This window comes from Mobula birostris, chromosome 24 (assembly GCF_030028105.1).
Source record: "Mobula birostris isolate sMobBir1 chromosome 24, sMobBir1.hap1, whole genome shotgun sequence".
Lineage (NCBI taxonomy): Eukaryota > Metazoa > Chordata > Chondrichthyes > Myliobatiformes > Myliobatidae > Mobula > Mobula birostris.
In genome coordinates this window covers 60,074,300-60,095,381 of record NC_092393.1, presented here as the reverse complement: position 1 = coordinate 60,095,381, position 21,082 = coordinate 60,074,300, and the positions used below count along the sequence as shown (strand labels likewise).

Genomic DNA, 21,082 nt, shown 5'->3' with positions numbered 1-21,082 from the left:
GTGATCCCAGTGGTGATAGGAGCACCTGGACTGGGAGAGTGGCTCCAACAAATCCCGGGAACAACGTCTGAGATCTCGGTCCAGGAGAACGCACTATGGGGAACAATTCAGTTTTCTTTTTTCTCTCTATTATGTATTACATTGTACTGCTGTTGAAATTTAGCACATTTTGCCACATATACCAGTGATACTAAACCTGATTCTGTCTGCACTGATTTTGTTCATTTACAGTCAATCAAAGGAACACAGCAACATGCGCTGCATGAATTCTCCAGTTGATAACTATTAAAACTAATACAGTTTTATAGTACTGTACTAGTAGCATTGGTAGTGTTCTCATTTGTTCTGTATTTCCTTGAAATGTATAATTTATTACTCAGTTAAAATGTAGTTTGTCTTTTTTATACCTTTTGAACCATTTCAGTTAATTGGGGCAGTCACCTAATTGGGCATTGATCCCGATGTGTCCAAATTAACCAGAATCCACTGTACTTGGGATTTTTTTTTCAGGAATTTACAGATTCTGCAACCAATCAGAATGCTCCCCACTGTACATCTGTAGAAATTTGCTACAGTCTTTGATGACATACAAGATCTCCTCAAACTCCCAATGGCGTGCCTTTCTCAGGAATCCAAGAAAGTGGGGTTGGCTCAAAGTGAAATTAAATGTATTATCAAAGTGTGCATATGTCAGCGTGTACAGCGCCACCTTGGGATTCGTTCTCCTTTAGGTGCTTACAGGAAAATAAAGAAATAGAATAAAATTTATGAAGAGCTGTATATAAAGTACAAAAGAACGCAAACTGCACAAACGAAATAAATGATTAAATAACAGGATTTGTAGAGTTCTTGAACTTGGAGGCTAAAGATTGTAGAATCAGTTCAGAGTTGTGGTGAGTGAATTTCAGGAGACTGATGGTTGAAGGGTAATAACTGTTCCTGAACCTGATGTTGTTTGATCCAAGGCTCCTGTACCTCCTTCCTGGTGGCAGTAGTGAGAAGGGAGCGTGGCCTGGATGGTGGGGGTCCTTGATGATGGATGCTGCTTTCTCCTGGCATCGCTCCTTGTAAATGTGCTCAATGGTGGGGAAGGTTTTACCTGTGATGGATTGAGTTGTGTCAACCACTTCCTGCAGCCTTTCCCCTTCCTGGTCATTGGTGTTTCCAACTCAGAGCATGATGCGACCAGCCGGGATACTTTTATTTATTTATTGAGATGGTCCAGAATTGGCCTTTCCAGCCCATGGAACTGCAACACCCAACAACCCATCATGGGACAGTTTACAATGACAACTGAACTACCAGCTGGAACAAAGATACTTCCTGGGAGATGAGGAATGTCCTGTCAAGAGAGGCTGGGCAGTTTAGGTTGCACTCTTCAAAATTTTCTAGAATGAAGAGTGACCTTATTGAAATATTATCGTAATAAGACACAGGACCAGAATCAGGCCAATCTTCTCCACCATTCCATCTCGGCTGATTTATCATCCCTGTCATCCCCATTCTTCTGCCTTCTCCCCTTAATCATAAGACCATAAGACAAAGGAGCAGAAGTCGGCCATTAGGCCCATCGAGTCTGCTCCACCATTTTATCATGAGCTGATCCATTCTCCCATTTAGTCCCACTCCCCTGCCTTCTCACCATAACCTTTGATGCCCTGGCTACTCAGATACCTATCAATCTCTGCCTTAAGCACTCCCAATGACTTGGCCTCCACTGCTGCCCGTGGCAACAAATTCCATAGATTCGCCACCCTCTGGCTAAAAAAATTTCTTCACATCTCTGTTCTGAATGGGCGCCCTTCAATCCTTACGTCATGCCCTCTCGTACTAGACTCCCCCATCATGGGAAACAACTTTGCCACATCCACTCTGTCCATGCCTTTCAACATTCGAAATGTTTCTATGAGGTCCTCCCTCATTCTTCTAAACTCCAAGGAATACAGTCCAAGAGCGGACAAACGTTCCTCATATGTTAACCCTCTCATTCCCGGAATCATTCTAGTGAATCTTCTCATGAATCTCCTCTTTGATGTCCTGACTAATCACAAACCTATCAACCTCTGCTTTAAATCTACTGAATGACTTGGGCTCCACAGCTGCCTGTGGCAATGAATTCCAGATTCACCACCCTCTGGCTAAAGAAATTCCTCCTCGTCTCTGGGTTCTAAATGAATGTCCCTAGTCTGAGGCATTTCCCTCTGGTCCTAGATCCCACTACAGGGAACATCCTCTTCACATCCACTCCATCCAGACTCTTCAATGTTTGATAAATTTCAACGAGATCCCCTCTCTTAAGCTCCAGCCAGTAGAGACCCAGAGCCATCAAACGCTCCTCGTACATGAATCCTTTCATTCCCAGAATCGTTTACGTGGTTAGAACAGATATGGTCCTGTTGGATGATAGGGCAGGCTTGAAGGGCCTCCAGTTATACCTGTGAGGTTTGCTGCCGACGGGAAGTGAATGACTGTGGTGAGCAAGGCTGGAGGAGCTCAGCAGGTCAGGCGGCATCTGTGGAGGGGAATAAACTGTCGACATTTCAGGCTGAGGCCCTTCATCGGGACTAGAAACGAAGGGGGCAGAAGCCAGGATAAGAAGGTGGAGGGAGGGGGAAGAGGACAAGCCAGCAGGTGATGGGTGAGGAGAAAGATGGGGGAGGGGAATGGGTGGAAGAGGTAAAGGGTTGAAGAAGAAGGGATCTGAGAGAGGAAAGTGGACTATGGGAGAAATGGAACCAGAGGGAGGTGAGGGTGAACAGAACGTGGAATGGAAAAAGAGAGTGGGGGGGAGATATTACCAGAAGTTGGAGAAAGTGTGGTAGTGTAGTGGTTAGCACAACACTTCACAATCAGACAACCGGGGTTCAATTTCGGCCGCTGCCTGTAGGAATTTGTATATTCTCCCCGTGACTGCTTGGGTTTCCTCCAGGTACTCTGGTTTCCTCCCACAGTCCAAAGACGTACCGGTTGGTAGGTTAATTGGTCATTGTAAATTGCCCCGTGATCAGGCTAGGGTTAACTTGGGGGTTACTGGGTGTCACGGCTCGAAGGGCCGAAATGGCCTGTTCCACGGTGTGTCTCAATAAATACCAATGTTCATGCCGTCAGGTTGGAGGCTGCCCGGAGGGAACATGAGGGGTTTCTCCTCCAGCCTGAGTTTAGCCTCATGATGACCGTGGGAGAGGCCATGGACTCGCGTGTTGAGATTCAAGATCACTTACTGTCATTCTTCAGTGCACGCGAGTAAGGTAGAACAAAGTGGCCATTACACCAGATCCCATGAATCGTTAAAAAAACACCCTAAAAGCAGAATGAAGCGATCATTACAGTACTCCAGATCCCATGCAGTGTAAAAACACCCTAAAAGCAGAATGAGCTGCTAAGCATAAATATGGAAACAATCCTATAAAAGAAAATGTACAAGTAACTTTTTGAGTGTGGCCGGACATACATAAGATTAGTTTGCATACGTAGACTGATTCATAACGTGAGGTGGGACATTATGTTGAAGATGTGTACGATATTGGTAAGGCCTAATTTGACATATTGTCTGCAGTTCTGGTCATCTACATGCAGGAACCATATCAATAAGACTGAAAGACTGCAAGGATGTTTCCAGGGAAAGGTTGCATCCGTTAGGAATTTAATGCCTGGAGTTTAGGAGGATGAGGGGAGATTTGATAGCAGTGTACAAAATTATGAGAGGTGTAGATAGGGTAAATGCAAGCAGGCTTTTTCCACAGAGATTAGGTGAGACTAGAACTAGAGGTCATAGGTTAAGGGTGAAAGGTGAAATGTTTAAGGGGAACAAGAGGGGAACTTCTTCAAGAGAAATTTGGAGAGAGAAATGGATGGCAGGGGTATGCAGGTTGATGGGAGTAGGAAGATCAATAGATTGCCACAGGCTAGATGGGCCGAAGGGCCTGTTTGTGTGCTGTTGTACACTATGACTCTAAGTGCAGGTGACTCTGACAGGAAATGATAATGTGACAAACACAGGAGACTCTGCAGAGGCTGGAGATCCAGTGACATGCACAAAATGCTGGAGGGACTCAGCAGCCAATCGTCTCTGACTTCTCATCTTTCTTTCCTGTCCTGAGGAAAGGTCTCAGCCCGAAACACCAACTGCTTACTCTTTTCCGTAGATGCTGCCCGACCAGCTGAGTTCCTCCAGCATCTTGTGTGTGTGTTTCAAGTGACAAGGTGACTGGGCGAGAGAAGCTGTGCTCGGTAGCAGCACACTGAAATACTCCAGACCGGCAGCCTCTGCGGAACGTCCTGTGCTTTTGACGGTGTGGCTGGATACGATCCGTGGAAAGGTGCTGCTCCCTGCCAGCAGTGGCTCACGTGATTTACTAATCTGGGATGTGCTGGTTTCGCCCGGGTGCCAGTTAATCCCACTCGCGCTCTGTTGGGTGAATCATGTTTCAGCTCAGCAGGGCCCACCTAAATGAAAGCTGTGCTATCACTCCCCCGTGTGGTGAACAGCAAACACTGTGGCTCACTGCTACTGCCATCTCTGTGTGTGCTGCAATGTAAACCACTGGCGGGCGGGTACGCACCGACACAGCACCACATCTTCAGAGCGGGCCTCTCGCAGTTGAGGACGACCCAGGTTCACTTCACTTCCCTTCCACGCAAGCACTTGGCCTGACTGCAGTAGGATGTGAGCACTCTTCAAACTCCTCCACCCCTCTTTACCCCTCCTCACCCCTCCTCCCCACTCCTCCCCTCCTTACCACTCCTCCTTCCACACCCCCTCCCCTCCTTACCCCTCCTCCCATCCTCCACTCCTCAACCCTCCTCTCCTCCTTAACCCTCCCCCTTACCCCACCTCACCCCTCCCCCTCCTCCCCTCCTTACCCCACCTCACCCCTCCCCCTCCTTACCCCTCCTCCCCTTCTAACCCGTCCCTCTTACACCTCCTACCCTTCTAACTCCTCTACACCTCCCCCCCCTTACCCTCCCCCTTACCCCTTACTCCTCCTCCCCCTTACCCCTCCTACACCTTACACCTCCCCCCTCCTCCCCCTCCTTTCCCCTCCTCCCCCTCCTTTCCCCTCTTTACCCCTCCCCCTCACCCGCTCACACCTCCTTACCTTCCTCCCCTCCTCCTCTCCTTCTCCTAACCCCTCCTCCTCTTCTTACCCCCACTCCCCTCCTTACCCCTGCTCCCCTCCTTACCCCTGCTCCCCTCCTCACTCCTCCCCTCCTCAACTCTCCCCCTCCTTACCCCACCCCCTCCTCACCCCTCCTCCCCTCCTCCACTCCTCAACCCTCCTCCCCTCCTTAACCCTCCCCTCCTTACCCCCTCCTCACCCTTCCCCCTCCTTACCCCTCCTCCCCTTCTAACCCATCCCTCTTACACCTCCTACCCTTCTAACCCCTCTACACCTCCCCCCCTTACCCCTCCTCCCCCTTACCCCTCCTCCACCTTACACCTCCCCCCTCCTCCTCTCCTCCTCCTAACCCCTCCTCCTCTTCTTACCCCCACTCCCCTCCTTACCCCTTCTCCCCTCCTTACCCCTGCTCCCCTCCTCACTCCTTTCCTCCTCACCTCTCCCCCCTTACCCTCCTCCCCCACCCCTCGTCCCCTCACCCCTCCTCCCCTCCTCACCCCTCCTTCCCTCCTCTCCTCCCCTCTCACTCCTCCCCTCCTCCCCTCCAAACCCCTCCAAATCCCTCCTTACCCCTCCTCCCCTCCTTTCCCCTCCTTACCCCATCCCTTATTTATTTATTTATTCCCCCTTTTTTCCCCTCTCTCTATCACTCTCACAATAACTCCTTGCCTGCTCTCCATCTTCCTCTGGGTTTTCCCCCCCTCTCCCTTTTCCTTCTCCCTGGGCCTCCTGTCCCATGATCCTCTCATATCCCCTTTTGCCAATCACCTGCCCAGCTCTTGGCTCCATCCCTCCCCCTCTTGTCTTCTCCTATCATTTTGGATCTCCCCCTCCCCCTCCCACTTTCAAATCTCTTACTAGCTCTTCTTTCAGTTAGTCCTGACGAAGGGTCTCGGCCTGAAACGTCGACTGTACCTCTTCCTAGAGATGCTGCCTGGCCTGCTGCATTCACCAGCATTTTGTGTGTGTTGCTTGAACTTCCAGCATCTGCAGGTTTCATCATGTTTGCAACTCTTCTAACCCATGTTGTTTTCACTATAACAGCAGCTCCTCAGAGTGGTACAGCACAAAAACGGGCCATTCAGCCCATCCGGTCTGCACTGACCATCAACCATCCACTTCATCCCTCCTCCACCTGGTCTCACTTATCAGCTTCGCTTCTAGCTTGTCCTCTTTCCACTCATTCCCACCCCCCGACCTTTTTATTCTGACATCTCCCGCCTTCCTTTTCAGTCCTGATGAAGGGTCCTGGGTCTGAAACGTTGTTGGTTTATTCCTCTCCATAGATGCTGCCTGACCTGCCGAGTGCCTCCAGCGTTCTGTGTGTGTTACCATTTTATGGCCAAACAGCAAGCATGTCTTATGAAGTTTGGTCGAGCGAGCTAGGGCTTTTCACTGGAGAGGAAGGAGGATTAGAGGTGTATAAGATGATAGGAGGCATAGATTGAATGGACAACCAGAGACTTTTTCCCAGGATGGAATCGGCTAAAACCAGGGGGTGTTAAGGTGGTTGGGGGAAAGCAGAGGGGATGTCAGAGGTAAAGTTTTTACACAGAGAGTAGTGGGTTTGCAGGGTACCCTACCAGGAATGGTAGTAGAGGCAGATACACTCACAACATTACAGAGACTCTTGGATGGTAGAAAAATGAGGGTTCTGTGGGAGGGAAGGGTTAGATTGATCCGGGAGTAGACTAAAGACGAACACAACATCATGGACCAAAGGGCCTGAAGTGTGCTGTACTGTTCTATGTTCGAACTCAGCAGGTCAGGCAGCATCTATGGAGGGGAATAAATAGTCAGCGTTTCAATCTGAGGCCCTTCATCAGGATTGGAAAGGAACTGGGTAGAAACCAGAATAGGGGTTGAGAGGGTAGCCAGCGTAGCCCTGCTTCACTTTTTCCATTCCCCATTCTGGCTCCCCTCTCACACCTTCTCCTCACCTCCCTCTGGTTCCTCTCCTCCTTCCCTTTCTCCCATGGTCCACTCTCCTCTCCTATCAGATTCCTTCTTCAGCCTTTTACCTCTTCCACCTATCACTTCCCAGCTTCTCACTTCTCCCCATCCACCCTCATTCCCCTTCCCCTGATCTCACCTATCCCCTGCCAGCTTCTCACTTCATCCCTTCTCCCCATCCACCCTCATTCCCCCTTCCCCTGATCTCACCTATCCCCTGCCAGCTTCTCACTTCATCCCTTCTCCCCATCCACCCTCATTCCCCCTTCCCCTGGTCTCACCTATCACCTCCCAGCTCCTCACTTCATCCCCTCTCCCCATCCACCCTCATTCCCTCTTCCCCTGGTCTCACCTATCACCTGCCAGCTTCTCACTTCATCCCCCCCTCCTCCACTCACTCGCCTTCCCCCCTCATCTAGTCTCACCTATCCCCTCCCAGCTTGTACATCCCCTTCCCTAACCTCCTTATACTGGCTCTTTCCAGTCCTGCTGAATGGTGTCAGCCCAAAACATCGGCTGTTTATTCGTCTCCATAGAAGGAGCCTGAATTGTTGAGTTCGTCCAGCATTTTGTGTTTTTTTTTGCATAGGAAAGTGTTTGCATGAGCTCCAGAAGTCTCCACAAAATGTGTAACACTGCTACAGACCTATAAATATCCCCACCACTGACCTTCAACTCAGCCTGAGGCAGAAACAGGAGAAAATCGTGTGTGTTTTGTCTTCATGAAGATTCGCAGCTGGAAACATTGAATACTCGGGTCTTTTAAGTTATGGAGAATCTCGAACATAAACACTGACTGTGTCTCTTTGCAATTGTGAGGCCCTTCGTTGGTCAGGGTGGACCATGGCTGATGCGTTCCAGCTGTCTGTGATACACAAGCCGGGGCTGTACGATGCGGAGAGCAGGCTGTCGTCCATGCAGCAGGCTCCCCCCCTTCACGCAGCTGATGAATCCAACGGAACGGCAAAGACCGAGACAACTTGGCACCGGCGGCATTGCGGAAGTTCCCAATCAATGTTGAACTCAACGTCGGACTGCCTTAGGGACTCCAGCCCTGGATTTCTCCTCGGAGTTTACTCCCGAAGCCTTCCCCGTGAGTGGGTATAGCCGCAAGGCAGCGGAGGTTTGAGATCAGCGTTTTCCCTCTCTGAGATGAGCTGCCAACCATGGCTGACAAGCCCCTTCTGCCCAAAGCGACTGGTTTTAAGGCACCAGTAACCGTCTTTGGCCCTTCTCCAGTCAGTAGAAGTGATTCCGTTGGGATAGCCACATGTGAAGTCCAGGAGCTGGACTTGGTTGTCAGAGGCTATTTGAGGCGCACGTCATTAGGAGCATTTAATAGATGGTGAGAGCTCACCCCGCTGGTTATAACAACAACTTTAAAGAACCAGCCTTTGCAACGATGCTCTGATCCCCGGGAGTTCCTGACGTTTTCTGTTTTTATTTCCGATCTCTCATGCCTGTCGATTTATCTTTTTATTTTTGAAAATAAGGCATCCATTAGTCTTGTGAGACCATGGATCTGCGCCTGGAAAGTCTTCACTCTCCAGGGCGCAGGCCTGGGCAAGGTTGTATGGAAGACTGGCAGTTGCCCATCTTGCAAGTCTCCCCTCTCCATGACACCAATGTTGTCCAAGGGGAGGGCAAGGGCCGATACAGCTTGGCACCAGTGTCGTCGCAGAGCACTGTGTGGTTAAGTGCCTTGCTCAAGGACACAACATGCTGCCTCGACTGGCGCTCGAACTCTCAACCTTCAGGTCATTTGTCCAATGCCTTAACCACTTGGCCACATGCCCACTTTTTATTGAATTGGGTGGTTTTTCATCTCCGGTTTGGACTGAGATTGTTGGTGTCTAGACCAAGGAGGAAGCCCCTTGAGCAATTCTGTCTGATTAAACCCGAAACATGGCCCACTCATCAGAAGGTTGTAAGTTCTGTACAAACCCGCGTAAGCGTGATCCTCTACAATCTTCACAGGTGTCGGAAAGCTGTCCTAAACCAATTCAGCTGTCAGAACAAGGTACACACCCGAATCTGCAGGGTGCCACTGGCAAGAGCTCAGTCACATTCCAGAGCTGGAGTTGGTGGAAAAGTTTTGCAAAGTTGGGAAATTAGTCATTATTGATGTTAGCATGGCTGTTCCTAATATCGTACTGATTCTTGGTAAATCTTCCGGAATGCTGCTGGTGGGAGACCTCAACAGTGACCATGATGGGGGGCAAGGTAGCAAAGTGGTTAGTCTAACACTGTTACAGCACCATCAACCCACGTTCAATTCCTGGCACTGGTCTGTAAGGAGTTTCTACGTTCTCCCCATGACGGTGTGGAATCCCTCCGGGTGCTCCTGTTTCCTCCCACGTTGCAATGATGTAACGAATGGGGGTTAGGGAGTTGTGGGCATGCTACCTTGGTGCCAGGAGTGTAGTGATACTTGCGGGCTAGCCCCAGGACATCCTCGGGCTGTGTCGGTCCTTGACGCAAACTGTCTGTTTTGATGTACGCCTGACAAATAAAGCTCATCTTTAATGCCAGCACATGTCAAAAGGGATTAGACGCACCTGCTGAAGATATAACTTGGTGTGCTGTGAGTATCACTCAGGCTTCTGAAAGGCAGATCTGATTGTTCACAACTTGTTAGACAAGAGCTCAAACTCTAACATAGTTTGGATCTGACGTGCATAAACATGGGAAGCCATTAGATTAGTTTTATTTGTCATGGGTACATCGAAACGTGTTGGAACTGTGTCATTTGCGTCAATGACTAATCTCTCAATCCTAGGTCAGGGAATGCCAAGAAAACCCGGTGAGACAGTAAACACAGGCGATTCTGCAGGTACTGGAAATCCAGAGCAATGCACAGAAAATGCTTGAGAAACTCAGCAGGTCAGGCAGCATCTGTGGAAAAGAGTAAACAGTCGATGTTTCGGGCCGAGACTCCTCTTCAGGACTGGAAAGGGAGGGGGAAGACGTTAGAATAAAAAGGTGGGGGGGCCAGGGGAAGGGGGATAGCTAGGTGGGGAGAGGGGCCGGGGAAGGGGGATAGCTAGGTGGGGAGAGGGGCCGGGGAAGGGGGATAGCTAGGTGGGGAGAGGGGCCGGGGGAGGGAGATAGCTAGGTGGGGAGGGGGCAGGGGAAGGGGGATAGCTAAGTGGGAGAGGGGCCGGGGAAGGGGGATAGCTAGGTGGGGGGGCAAGGGGAAGGGGGATAGCTAGGTGGGGAGGGGGGCCGGGGAAGGGGGATAGCTAGGTGGGGAGGGGGGCAGGGGAAGGGGATAGCTAAGTGGGGGGGCCAGGGGAAGGGGGATAGCTAGGTGGGGAGGGGGGCCGGGGAAGGGGGATAGCTAGGTGGGGGGGCCGGGGAAGGGGGGATAGCTAGGTGGGGGGGCCAGGGGAAGGGGGATAGCTAGGTGGGGAGGGGGGCCGGGGAAGGAGGATAGCTAGGTGGGGAGGGGGGCCGGGGAAGGGGGATAGCTAGGTGGGGAGGGGGCAGGGGAAGGGGGTAGCTAGGTGATCGGGGAATCCCGGTGGGCAGAAAAGGTAAAGGACTGGGGAGGGAGGAATCTGATAGGGAGGAGAGTGGACCATGGGAGAAAGGGAAGGAATGGGCAGGTGATAGACTAGAGGAAGAGGGGAGGGGGAGTGAAAAATTTGTTTACCAGAAAGAGAAATCGGTATCATGCCATCAGGTTGGAGGCTACTCTGATGGAGTATGAGGTTTTGCTCCTCCACCCTGGGGGTGGCCTCATCTTGGCACGAGAGGAGGCCACGGACCGACATGACGGAATGGGAATGAGAATCAGAATTAAAACTTTCAGTGGGAAGATCATCTGGGCTTCTGAAAGGCAGAAGTTCCACTTTTGCCGGATGGAGCGGAGGCGCTCGACGAAGTGGTCTCACCAGTGTAGAGGAGACGCATCGGGAGCACCGGACGCAGTAGACAACCCCCCAGCTGATTGGCAGGTGAGGTGTTGCCTCACCTGGAAGGACCGTTTGGGGTCCTGAACAGAGGTGATGGAGGAGGTGAACGGGCAGATGTAGCACTTTGGCTACTGCCAAGATAAGTGCCAGGAGGGAGATTAGTAGGGACAGGCGAATGGACAAGAGATTCACAGAGGGGAGCGATCCCTGCGGAAAGTGAGAAGTAGGGGGAGGTAAAGATATGTTTAGTGGTGGGGTCCCTTTGGAGATGGCAGAAGTTGTGGAGGATGATGTGTTGGATGCAGAGGCCCGTTGGTCGGTAGGTAAGGACAAGGGGAACTCTATCCCTGTTAAGGCAGTGGGAAGATGGGTTGAATGTGGATGTACGAGACATGGAGGAGATGCAGGTGAGGGCAGCATGAATGGTGGAGGAAGGGAAACCACGTTCTTTGAAGGAGGAGGACATCTCTGATGCCCTGGACTGGAAAGCTTCATCCTGCAAACAGATGTGGAGGCAAAGAAACTAGTGGTAGAGACAGATACATTAGGGACGTTTAAGAGACTCTTAGATATATTCACATTGACGGAAAGAAAATGGAGGCTGTGTGGGAGGGAAGGGTTAAATTGATCTTGGAGTAGGGTAAAGGGTCGGCACAACATTGTGGGCCGAAGGGCCTGTACTGTGCTGTAGTGTTCTGTGTTCTATTACTTACATGTTGCAAATAAAACTAATCTTCTTTAAAATCTTTTATCCTTGCAGGCCAAATCCTACCGCCCAGCCGCAACACGCCAAGTCCGATTGACCCAGAGAGCATCCAAGTGCCAGTCAGCTACGAGCCGGATCCCGCTGACCTGGCCCTGTCCAGTATCCCAGGGCAGGAGATGTTCGACCCGCGCAAGCGCAAGTTCACGGACGAGGAGCTGAAGCCTCAGCCAATGATTAAGAAAGCCCGTAAGGTCTTTGTGCCTGATGAGATGAAGGTAACTTGGAACTGGTTCAGCAAGGTGGGGAGGCAGTGCGGCGCGGTGGGGGGGGGGGAGGCGTGGTAGGAGGAGGGGGGGGAGCGGTACGATGCTGGTGGTCTGAACACCACTTCCAGTAACTCGGCAGATTTTCTTGCCTTCAGTCATAGGGCACCACAGCACAGAAAACGGCCCTTCGCTCCATCAACCTCCTCCTGAACCACAGCCCTCCATGTCCCACCCATCCAAACCTCTCGTAAATATTGAAATCCACTTCTGTTGGCAACTCATTCCACACTCTCGCCAAACCTTCGAGCGAAGGTGGTTCCCCACGGCTTCTCCTTAAACATTTCCCCTTTGATCCTTGTCCTCTTCTCACCCGACCTCAGTGGAAAGACCCTGTCTATACCCCTCGTAATTTTAAATACCTCCCTCATTCTCCTGCGCTCCAGGGAATAAAGTCCAGGTGGGGTTGGCTCCCTGGCACAAGAAGTGAATAGCAGGGCCAGTTTATCCCTGGTGGATAGATGGATACGATGGAAGGTTTGGAGAACTTAAGAGTTCTGGGGGTCTGACCCAGGAGGAGCTGAGGCCGTGGAACATAGACCATTACAACACGGTACAGGCCCTTCAGCCCACAATGTGGTGCTGACCTTTTTAACCCACTCTAAGATCAACCTAACCCTTCCCCCCTACTTAGCCCTGCAGTTTTCTACCTTCCATGTGCCTATCCAGGAGTCTTTTAAATGTCCCTAATGTATCTGTCTCTACCACCACCCCGGCAGTGTGTTCCACACCCACCACATTTTGTGTAGAAAAAGCTACCCCTGACATCCCTCCGTACTTTAAAATTACCCTCCCCATATCAGTTATTTCCACCTGGGGGAGAAAATGTCTGGTTGTCTGCTCGATCGATGCCTCTTATCATCTTGTACACGTCTATCAAGTCACCTGTACCTGTCAAAAATGTCTTCATCACTTCCTCTGGCAGCTCATTCCACATACGGACCACTGTCTGTGTGGAAAGAGTTGCCCGTCAGTCTGTCCCCTTTCACCTTAGGCCAGGGTTTCCCAACCCTTTTTTATGTCGTGGACCCCCGGCAATTACCGAGTGGTCCTCGGGCCGCAGGCTGGGAACCCCTGCCTTTGGCCATGATCATGTTAAGGGATAGGGGAGGCTTAAGGGGCTGAGTGAGCTTCTGCTGGTCATGTTTCCTTGCCGCCCTTGGATACGTGCAGCTGTGGGCTGTGCTCTCTGTAGATCTTAGCGTGGGAAAAATGTTGCATGTGAGACCCCAGGGAAGCTGCAGGTGCTGGCAACGCAGAGCAACACACACAAACTGTTGCAGGAACTCGGGCAACATCTATGGAGGGGAATAAACAGTTGATGTTATGGCCAAGGTCTTTCGTCAGGGCTGGAAAGGAAGGAAGTCCTCCTTACAGCCCTTTCTCTCTTCCACCTCCCAGCTTCTCACATCGTTCCATAAGCCCATAAAACACAGGAGCAGAATTCGGCCATTTGGCCCATCGAGTGTTCTCCGCCATTCCATCAAGGCTGATTTTTTACCCTGTCCCCACCTTCCTTCCATCTCCACCCTTCTCACCTGATCTCACCTGTCACCCGCCAGCTTGTCCTCCTCCCCCGTCCCCACCCCCCACCACCCTCCTTCCTACCCTGCCTTCTGCCTCCTTCCTTTCCAGTCCTGATGAGGGGTCTCAGCCCGAAACGTCGACTGTTTATTCCCCTCCATTAATGCTGCCTGGCCCGTATGTGAGGGGCAGGCTTGGAAATTTGACAGCAGATCCAACCGGTGTCAGGTGGAGAATCATTCTCCATCAAACCCAGCTCCCTGCTCCCCTCCAGTGTCTCCCTTTTACTAAGTCTAACATCTCCCCCTTCCCCTCAAACTTCAAACCATGAGCAGGATGAAAAGTACTGGGCTCGGCGCAGGAAGAACAACATGGCGGCCAAGCGCTCCCGGGATGCCCGGCGCCTCAAGGAGAACCAGATCGCCATCCGCGCGGCCTTCCTGGAGAAAGAGAACTCGGCACTGCGTCAAGAACTGGCCGACCTGCGGAAGGAGCTAAGCAGGTGCAAGAACATCCTCTCCAAATATGATGCCTGACCACCACCCCACCAGAGGGCTCTGGAGGAAGTTTGCAAGACCTGATCCATCTCCCCCCTGTTTCCTCCCCCTCCCCCCTCCCCCCACCACCTGTTCCGAGCACAAGCCAAGAGGGACAGATTGGCATCAGTTCCAGAGTCCTGTGTCCCCTTTGGAAACAGGGCCTACCTTCCCCCTAGAAACAGTAATCATAGTAAGATCTTCAATTTCACTTTCAGAGCCCCCTCCCTCCCCTGAAATCCAGCATGATTCATCTCCCCCCCCCCCCCCCCATCCAGCACACAAACGGGTCGTCAAATGCTCTTAATCTCCCGTTTTTTTTTAAACTGTTGTTAGATAATTGCAGAGTTTTAAAAAAAAGCATTTGTAATCAGTCACCCATATGGAGTTCTCTAGCCCCTGGGCTTCTAACCGCAGACCCTGCGCCTGTTTTTTGAGAACTCGTCTGTTGCTTCTAGATCCAAGTTCATTTCTTCCCCTCGCTTTTGGCGATAGGCCCTGCCTTTCCCCATAGAAATAGTCATCGCTGTAAGATCTTCAATTTCGCTTTCAGAGTTCCTAACCGCCCCTGAGATCCAGCATGACCCCCCTCCCCCATCCAGCAGACAAGCAGGTTGTCAAATGCTCTCAATCTCCTATTTTTAAAAAAAATCTGTTGTTAGATAATTGCAGAGTTTTAAAGAGAAAACATTTGCAACCTGTCACTGACTTCTAACCCCAGGCTGTGTGTTGGTTTTTTGACAGCTCATTCTTCCCCATCATTCCCACCTTCTCCCCCCCCCCCCTCACTATTCTCCAACCTCTGAACTTCTGGTGAAGGAGAAAATGCTCAAGATTATATATAATTTAAATTTTAGTTGTTAACTGTATTCCCTTTCTCTGTGATGTATCCCTAATGTGCTTTTTAGAATGAAGACGGTAACCTTTCAACGTTGGTGAACTTCCTCCTCCAAGTGCATGCTTGTTTATGAAAACAATTTAACAATTGTGAGTTTACTCCCTTCTCCCAACACTCTTCTCATCTCCCTGAGTGTAAGGCATGGCGTGTTGGGCTAAGCTTTTATTTTTCTCCAAACTAAAAGCAATAATGGTATTAACGTCAGTGAAGGCAAGGTTTGTGGTTGTCATGGAGTCCTGGTTGGTCCAAGAGGGCTGGAAGAGCCTCCCTTTCTCCAAAGCTGTTGGGATCTCGGATTAATCAGTTGCTCTTTATGTCAGCTCCCCCCCTCAGAGGTGGGGTTGGCTGTCTGAACGAGGGGCTCCCATACCACGAAGAACTAGCACCAGCTATTGAGAAGGGGGATCGATTCTCTTTTTTAAAAAATCTGCAAAGAAGTGTAACCCTTGTGGGTTTTGAAGGCCACTTGATTTTGGATATTTGAATGTAGAGGTGGTCAGTACAGGCCCCCAGTGATCAGGGTTTAGCTGTGAATGGTGGGTAATTCTCGCTTTCAGCCTGATTTATACTCACCAAAAGCATAGATGTTCTATATGATAATGTTAATGTTTATAGAGAGAATTATAAAGGTCCTTTTTGTACAGTATTTTTGAATGGAATGCTGACAAGTGTATTTTAAGAAAAATAAAGTTATATTATATATTGTGTATTCTATAAAGAAAGAGTTTAGATCATAGAACAGAATGCTTCACTCTTCAGTGGACAGGGAGAGAGGCTTTAACTTCAATGTTTGGATACTGGGGTAGTTGTCTTTTCCTTCAACTCAGAGACACAGTAAATCAGTTTCTGGAAAGCTAAAAATTTGTATAAAGCAGCCCTCTTCAGTAAGGCCCAATGATACAGATCAGTCAGGTTGGGTCGGGTGGATATGGCTTCAAGATCACATCAGAGCAGTTTGTCTGAGTTTGATCTCCTTGGTGTAGAACAAGCTTCTCTTCTCTCTGAGTCTGACCCAGGGAGTGTGTGATGGGACGGTGTGGAGGGAGCTTCTCTCTGTGTCTGACCCCGGGAGTCTGTGATGGGACGGTGTGGAGGGAGCTTCTCTCTGTGTCTGACCCCGGGAGTCTGTGATGGAACGGTGTGGAGGGAGCTTCTCTCTGTGTCTGACCCTGGGAGTGTGTGATGGGACAGTGTGGAGGGAGCTTCTCTCTGAGTCTGACCCCGAGAGTGTGTGATGGGATGGTGTGGAGGGAGCTTCACTCTGTGTCTGACCCCGGGAGTGTGTGATGGGACGGTGTGGAGGGAGCTTCTCTCTGTGTCTGACCCCGGGAGTCTGTGATGGGACGGTGTGGAGGGAGCTTCTCTCTGTGTCTGACCCCGGGAGTCTGTGATGGGACGGTGTGGAGGGAGCTTCTCTCTGTGTCTGACCCTGGGAGTGTGTGATGGGACAGTGTGGAGGGAGCTTCTCTCTGAGTCTGACCCCGAGAGTGTGTGATGGGATGGTGTGGAGGGAGCTTCACTCTGTGTCTGACCCCGGGAGTGTGTGATGGGACGGTGTGGAGGGAGATTCACTCTGTGTCTGACCCCAGGAGTGTGTGATGGGACAGTGTAGAGGGAGCTTCATTCTGTGTCTGACCCCAGGAGAGTGTGATGAGACCGTGAGGTGGGAGCTTCACTCTGTGTCTGACCCTGGGAGTGTGTGATGGGACAGTGTGGAGGGAGTTTCACTCTGTGTCTGACCCCGGAAGTGTGTGATGGGACGGTGTGGAGGGAGATTCACTCTGTGTCTGACCCCAGGAGTGTGTGATGGGACAGTGTGGAGGGAGTTTCACTCTGTGTCTGACCCTGGGAGTGTGTGATGGGACGGTGTGGAGGGAGTTTCACTCTGTATCTGACACTGGGAGTGTCTGATGGGACAATGTGGAGGGAGTTTCACTCTGTATCTGACACTGGGAGTGTGTGATGGATGATGCGGAGGGAGCTTCATGTGTGATCCCAGGAGTGTTTGATGGGACCGTGTAGAGGGAGCTTCTCTCTGTGTCTGACCCTGGGAGTGTGTAATGGGATGGTGTAGAGAGAGCTTCACTCTGTGTCTGAACCCGGGAGTGTGTGATGGGATGGTGTGGAGGGAGCTTCACTCTGTGTCTGACCTCAGGAGGGTGTGATGAAACTGTGTAGACGGAGCTTCACTCTATCTGACCCTAGGAGTGTGTGAAGGGATGGTGTGGAGAGAGTTTCACTCTGTGGCTGATCCCAAGAGAGTGTGATGGGACAGTGTGGATGGAGCTTCAATCTGTGTTTGACCCTGGGAGTGTGTGATGGGACCGTGTAGAGGGAGCTTCTCTCTGTGTCTGACCCTGGGAGTGTGTAATGGGATGGTGTAGAGAGAGCTTCACTCTGTGTCTGAACCCGGGAGTGTGTGATGGGATGGTGTGGAGGGAGCTTCACTCTGTGTCTGACCTCAGGAGGGTGTGATGAAACTGTGTAGACGGAGCTTCACTCTATCTGACCCTAGGAGTGTGTGAAGGGATGGTGTGGAGAGAGTTTCACTCTGTGGCTGATCCCAAGAGAGTGTGATGGGACAGTGTGGATGGAGCTTCAATCTGTGTTTGACCCTGGGAGTGTGTGATGGGACCGTGTAGAGGGAGCTTCTCTCTGTGTCTGACCCTGGGAGTGTGTAATGGGATGGTGTAGAGAGAGCTTCACTCTGTGTCTGAACCCGGGAGTGTGTGATGGGATGGTGTGGAGGGAGCTTCACTCTGTGTCTGACCTCAGGAGGGTGTGATGAAACTGTGTAGACGGAGCTTCACTCTATCTGACCCTAGGAGTGTGTGAAGGGATGGTGTGGAGAGAGTTTCACCTGTGGCTGATCCCAAGAGAGTGTGATGGGACAGTGTGGATGGAGCTTCAATCTGTGTTTGACCCTGGGAGTGTGTGATGGGACGGTGTTGGGGGAGATTCACTCTGTGTTTGACCCTGAGAGTATGTGATGGGACAGTGTGGAGGGAGCTTCTTTCTGCGTCTGATCCTGGGAGTGTGTGATGGGTAGGTGCAGTGGGAGGTGTGCTCTGTGTCTCACCTGCATCTCCCTGCTGTGGGTACATCTAATAGGACATTGTAGGGTGAGCTTTGCCCTGATCCTAACTTTAGAAATGTCTTCCCAGGGAAGCCTTGGAACTACTCTAATGAGCAAAGTTTTGATGCAAACCATTTACTGAGATTTTTCTCCTTACACATCAATCATGGGGTAATGTGATTCCCTGAGAATTAATCTCAGCATTTGGGTCTTGTTCCACTCTAGTTGTTGGCTTGTGGTCCTGATAAAGTTAAAACCATGAAATTGTTCCTACATTAAGTCAAACTCTAGGGTCAGAATTCGGCACATTCTGGGCCCGTGGAGATGCACTAGAATTCTGAAACTCTTAGTAAATGATGTTGGGTATAGGTAGCAGGTCAGGTTACAGGGAGATCTTTGACTGGGTCTTTTTGTCAGTCCCTTGACAAAGCAGCATAATTATGGGCTCACCAATGCTGATTGCTACTTGGAAGAGGCAGGCGAGTTGTAATGTCCTTTATCTCTCAGAAGCTACCCTGAGGACGCTTTCCAGCATTTTCTGTTTTGTTTGGGACATACAGCAGGGAATGAGTGCCTTTTCATCTGCGATGAAACCCATGTTTAACTGGGGAAGGTTTAGCTTACAGATCAGTGTATTTGCTTTTAATTCCTATTTATTTAAAGCTTTGAACAATATAATTGTGACCTCCACTCCCTTTCCTCGCCGGGCATTTCTCTGCTGCTGCAGAATATTGATAATGAATCAGTGTGTGGAGAAATCCTGGGCGAAGGGACAGGTGGTGGGATTTGTCCAAGCTGAATGCAGGGGAATGCTTTCTCCATGTAAAGCAGAATTTGTATATTTACGAAATGAAAGGGGAACGGCTGATTGTGAAGATCCAAATTGAAAACTGAAATTGCTGGAATAGACCCATCAAACCCCGATGTGTGATGAGGCGTTAAGATGCAATTCTTCAAAAACACGATCTCTATCTGCCTTTTATAACTGAGCTGCTATGTTAAGTTTTTTAATTTATGTATTTAGTAATTGGTCACAATTGAGCAAGGACATTTATAAAGCCTTCACTCTAAACCTAAGAGGATGTCTAAGTCTTTTAGCTTCAACGCTTACTAATTTATAATAACGTTACAAATAAAGTGTTTTATTTTCAGTGGAGTGATGTTTTTTTTTCAAGAAAGATCAAATTAAAGAAGAAAAAAGAATCATCAACCTATTGTATTCCTGGCAACACTGTCAGGTGATCAGTTATAAAAGTAAGTAACTAGAATACTTTTCAGCTGTCTCCTAGTTTGCATCTATTGTGCAGCCCGTTCCCAGCTGTATGTATTTGTAGAACTGTTTTAATAAATTCTCTTGTTGCCTTGACTGTATTTCCTCCTTGTTTACTCTTGCTGTTTGCCTGATGCCCGTGGAGTCGACTTCCGGGAGTGGATTGCTGCCTGTGTTTGGCGGTGGCTGATTGCCGAGTTATCTTCAGACACGTTTCCCAAATTCAGTGCAGACTATCACTGTGCTAGGAATGGCTGGCTTTGGGACCGGCCTCAGCCAGACCCATCGTGGACACCAGCCTCCCCGCCGTTGGGGACATCTTCAAACAGCAGTGTCTCAAAAAGGCAGTGTCCATCATTAAGGGCCCTCACCACCCAGCACCTGCCCTCTTCTCATTGCCCCGTCAGAGAGCAGGCGCAGGAGCCTGAACATGTGTTCAATGTTTTAGCAACAGCTCACCCCCACCCACCCACCCCATCAGATTTCTGAACGGTCCATGAACACTGCTGTGCTATTTTGCACTGCAAATTTATTTAATATCCCTTATTGAATACGATCTAAGTATTTTGCTCTCATTTTCCATGTGCACACACTCACACACAGTATATATAAAATAGATAATTTTCTGTATTGCACTGTACCACTGCCCCAAAACAACAAACTTCAGGACGTGTTGGCGATAAACCTGATTCTGATAATCAGACACCAAGGTCAGAACACAGGCTACAAGTTTCACCTTGGGAGGCCACTTTAGAGATTTGCTTTGGAAACTGATAAGTAATTATTTCCTACTGATAGTTGAGGAATGATGCTGTATTGAACAGTGTAACGTGTATGGATTCTTCAAGCCCATTGAGTGCAGGGATTGCCTGACTGTCCCATCGTAAGTAGGCACAGGAAGTTCAGGATAACTGGTCCTCATTGATGCAAATTCAGATTTATTTATTGATAACACGTAATGCAAACTTATAGTGAACTGCGTCATTTGCGTTAACAATCAACTTCACCTAACGATGTGCTGGGGGCAGCCTGCAAATCAGAGCGTGCCCACAATGCTGGGCAGAGCAAGACAGAACACAAGTAGCAACAAGTCAAAACAAGCCCTGTTCCTCCTTCCCACCCAAACACACGGACACGTGGGCAATCCTCCAGCTACAGGGCAGGGCTCCAGGCTTTGGCCATCGGAATTCTAGAGTACTGATCAATCTTCAAGCTCCAATCTTCAGTATCAACTCACAGATTAGGCAGTGACAGGTCTCGAACTCCGGGTGTGCTGAGTGACCGGCCTTCATGCCTCCTGGTCTCTGCATCAGCACCCATTACAATACTAGAGGTTATATAGCTACTGTATCTGGTGATTTTGTATAGAACCCGTTTTAGCCCAGAACACACAGAGACTGTGGACTGCGCAGGCGTGTGACGTCGGGCAGTGCAGCGCGGCAGATTTAAAAGGGCAGACATCCTGCTTCGGGTTTGAGTCGAAGAAGGAGTCTGAGAGTCTGAGTGGGAGTGCCGAGAAAGACATTTTTGAAATTTTCGTTATTTTTTTTTCTCCAACGGCGTTCTGAGAGGCGGGACTGCGCAGCCGTGTGACGTCGGGCTGTGTAGCGCGGCAGATTTAAAAGGAACAGAGCCTCATAGAGCGGGCAGCGGAGTGAGCCGGGAGCAGAGTGAAGACTTAAGGGCTTCGGCTCAACTGGCTTAGGCGGAAACAGGCGAGGCGAGGGAGGTTTGGCGTTCATTTTCTGTTGTTATTTGA

At 50.1% G+C, this 21,082-nt stretch overlaps 1 protein-coding gene across 2 annotated transcripts in view; it reads left to right on the top strand.

Moving 5' to 3' along the window:
* The window catches only part of hlfa (HLF transcription factor, PAR bZIP family member a), a 53,991-nt gene extending 35,770 nt beyond the window's left edge, over positions 1 to 18,221 (top strand). Inside the window, exons 3-4 of one of the 2 annotated variants that reach the window (XM_072242136.1) lie at positions 11,751 to 11,971; positions 13,879 to 18,221. In XM_072242136.1, coding sequence (XP_072098237.1) covers positions 11,751 to 11,971; positions 13,879 to 14,079 — 422 coding nt within the window. In that variant the 3' untranslated portion in view covers positions 14,080 to 18,221. Of the gene's footprint in view, positions 1 to 11,750; positions 11,972 to 13,875 lie in introns of both variants that reach the window. The other variant, XM_072242135.1, reaches the window with a different exon arrangement.
* The last annotated feature ends 2,861 nt before the right edge of the window (positions 18,222 to 21,082 follow it).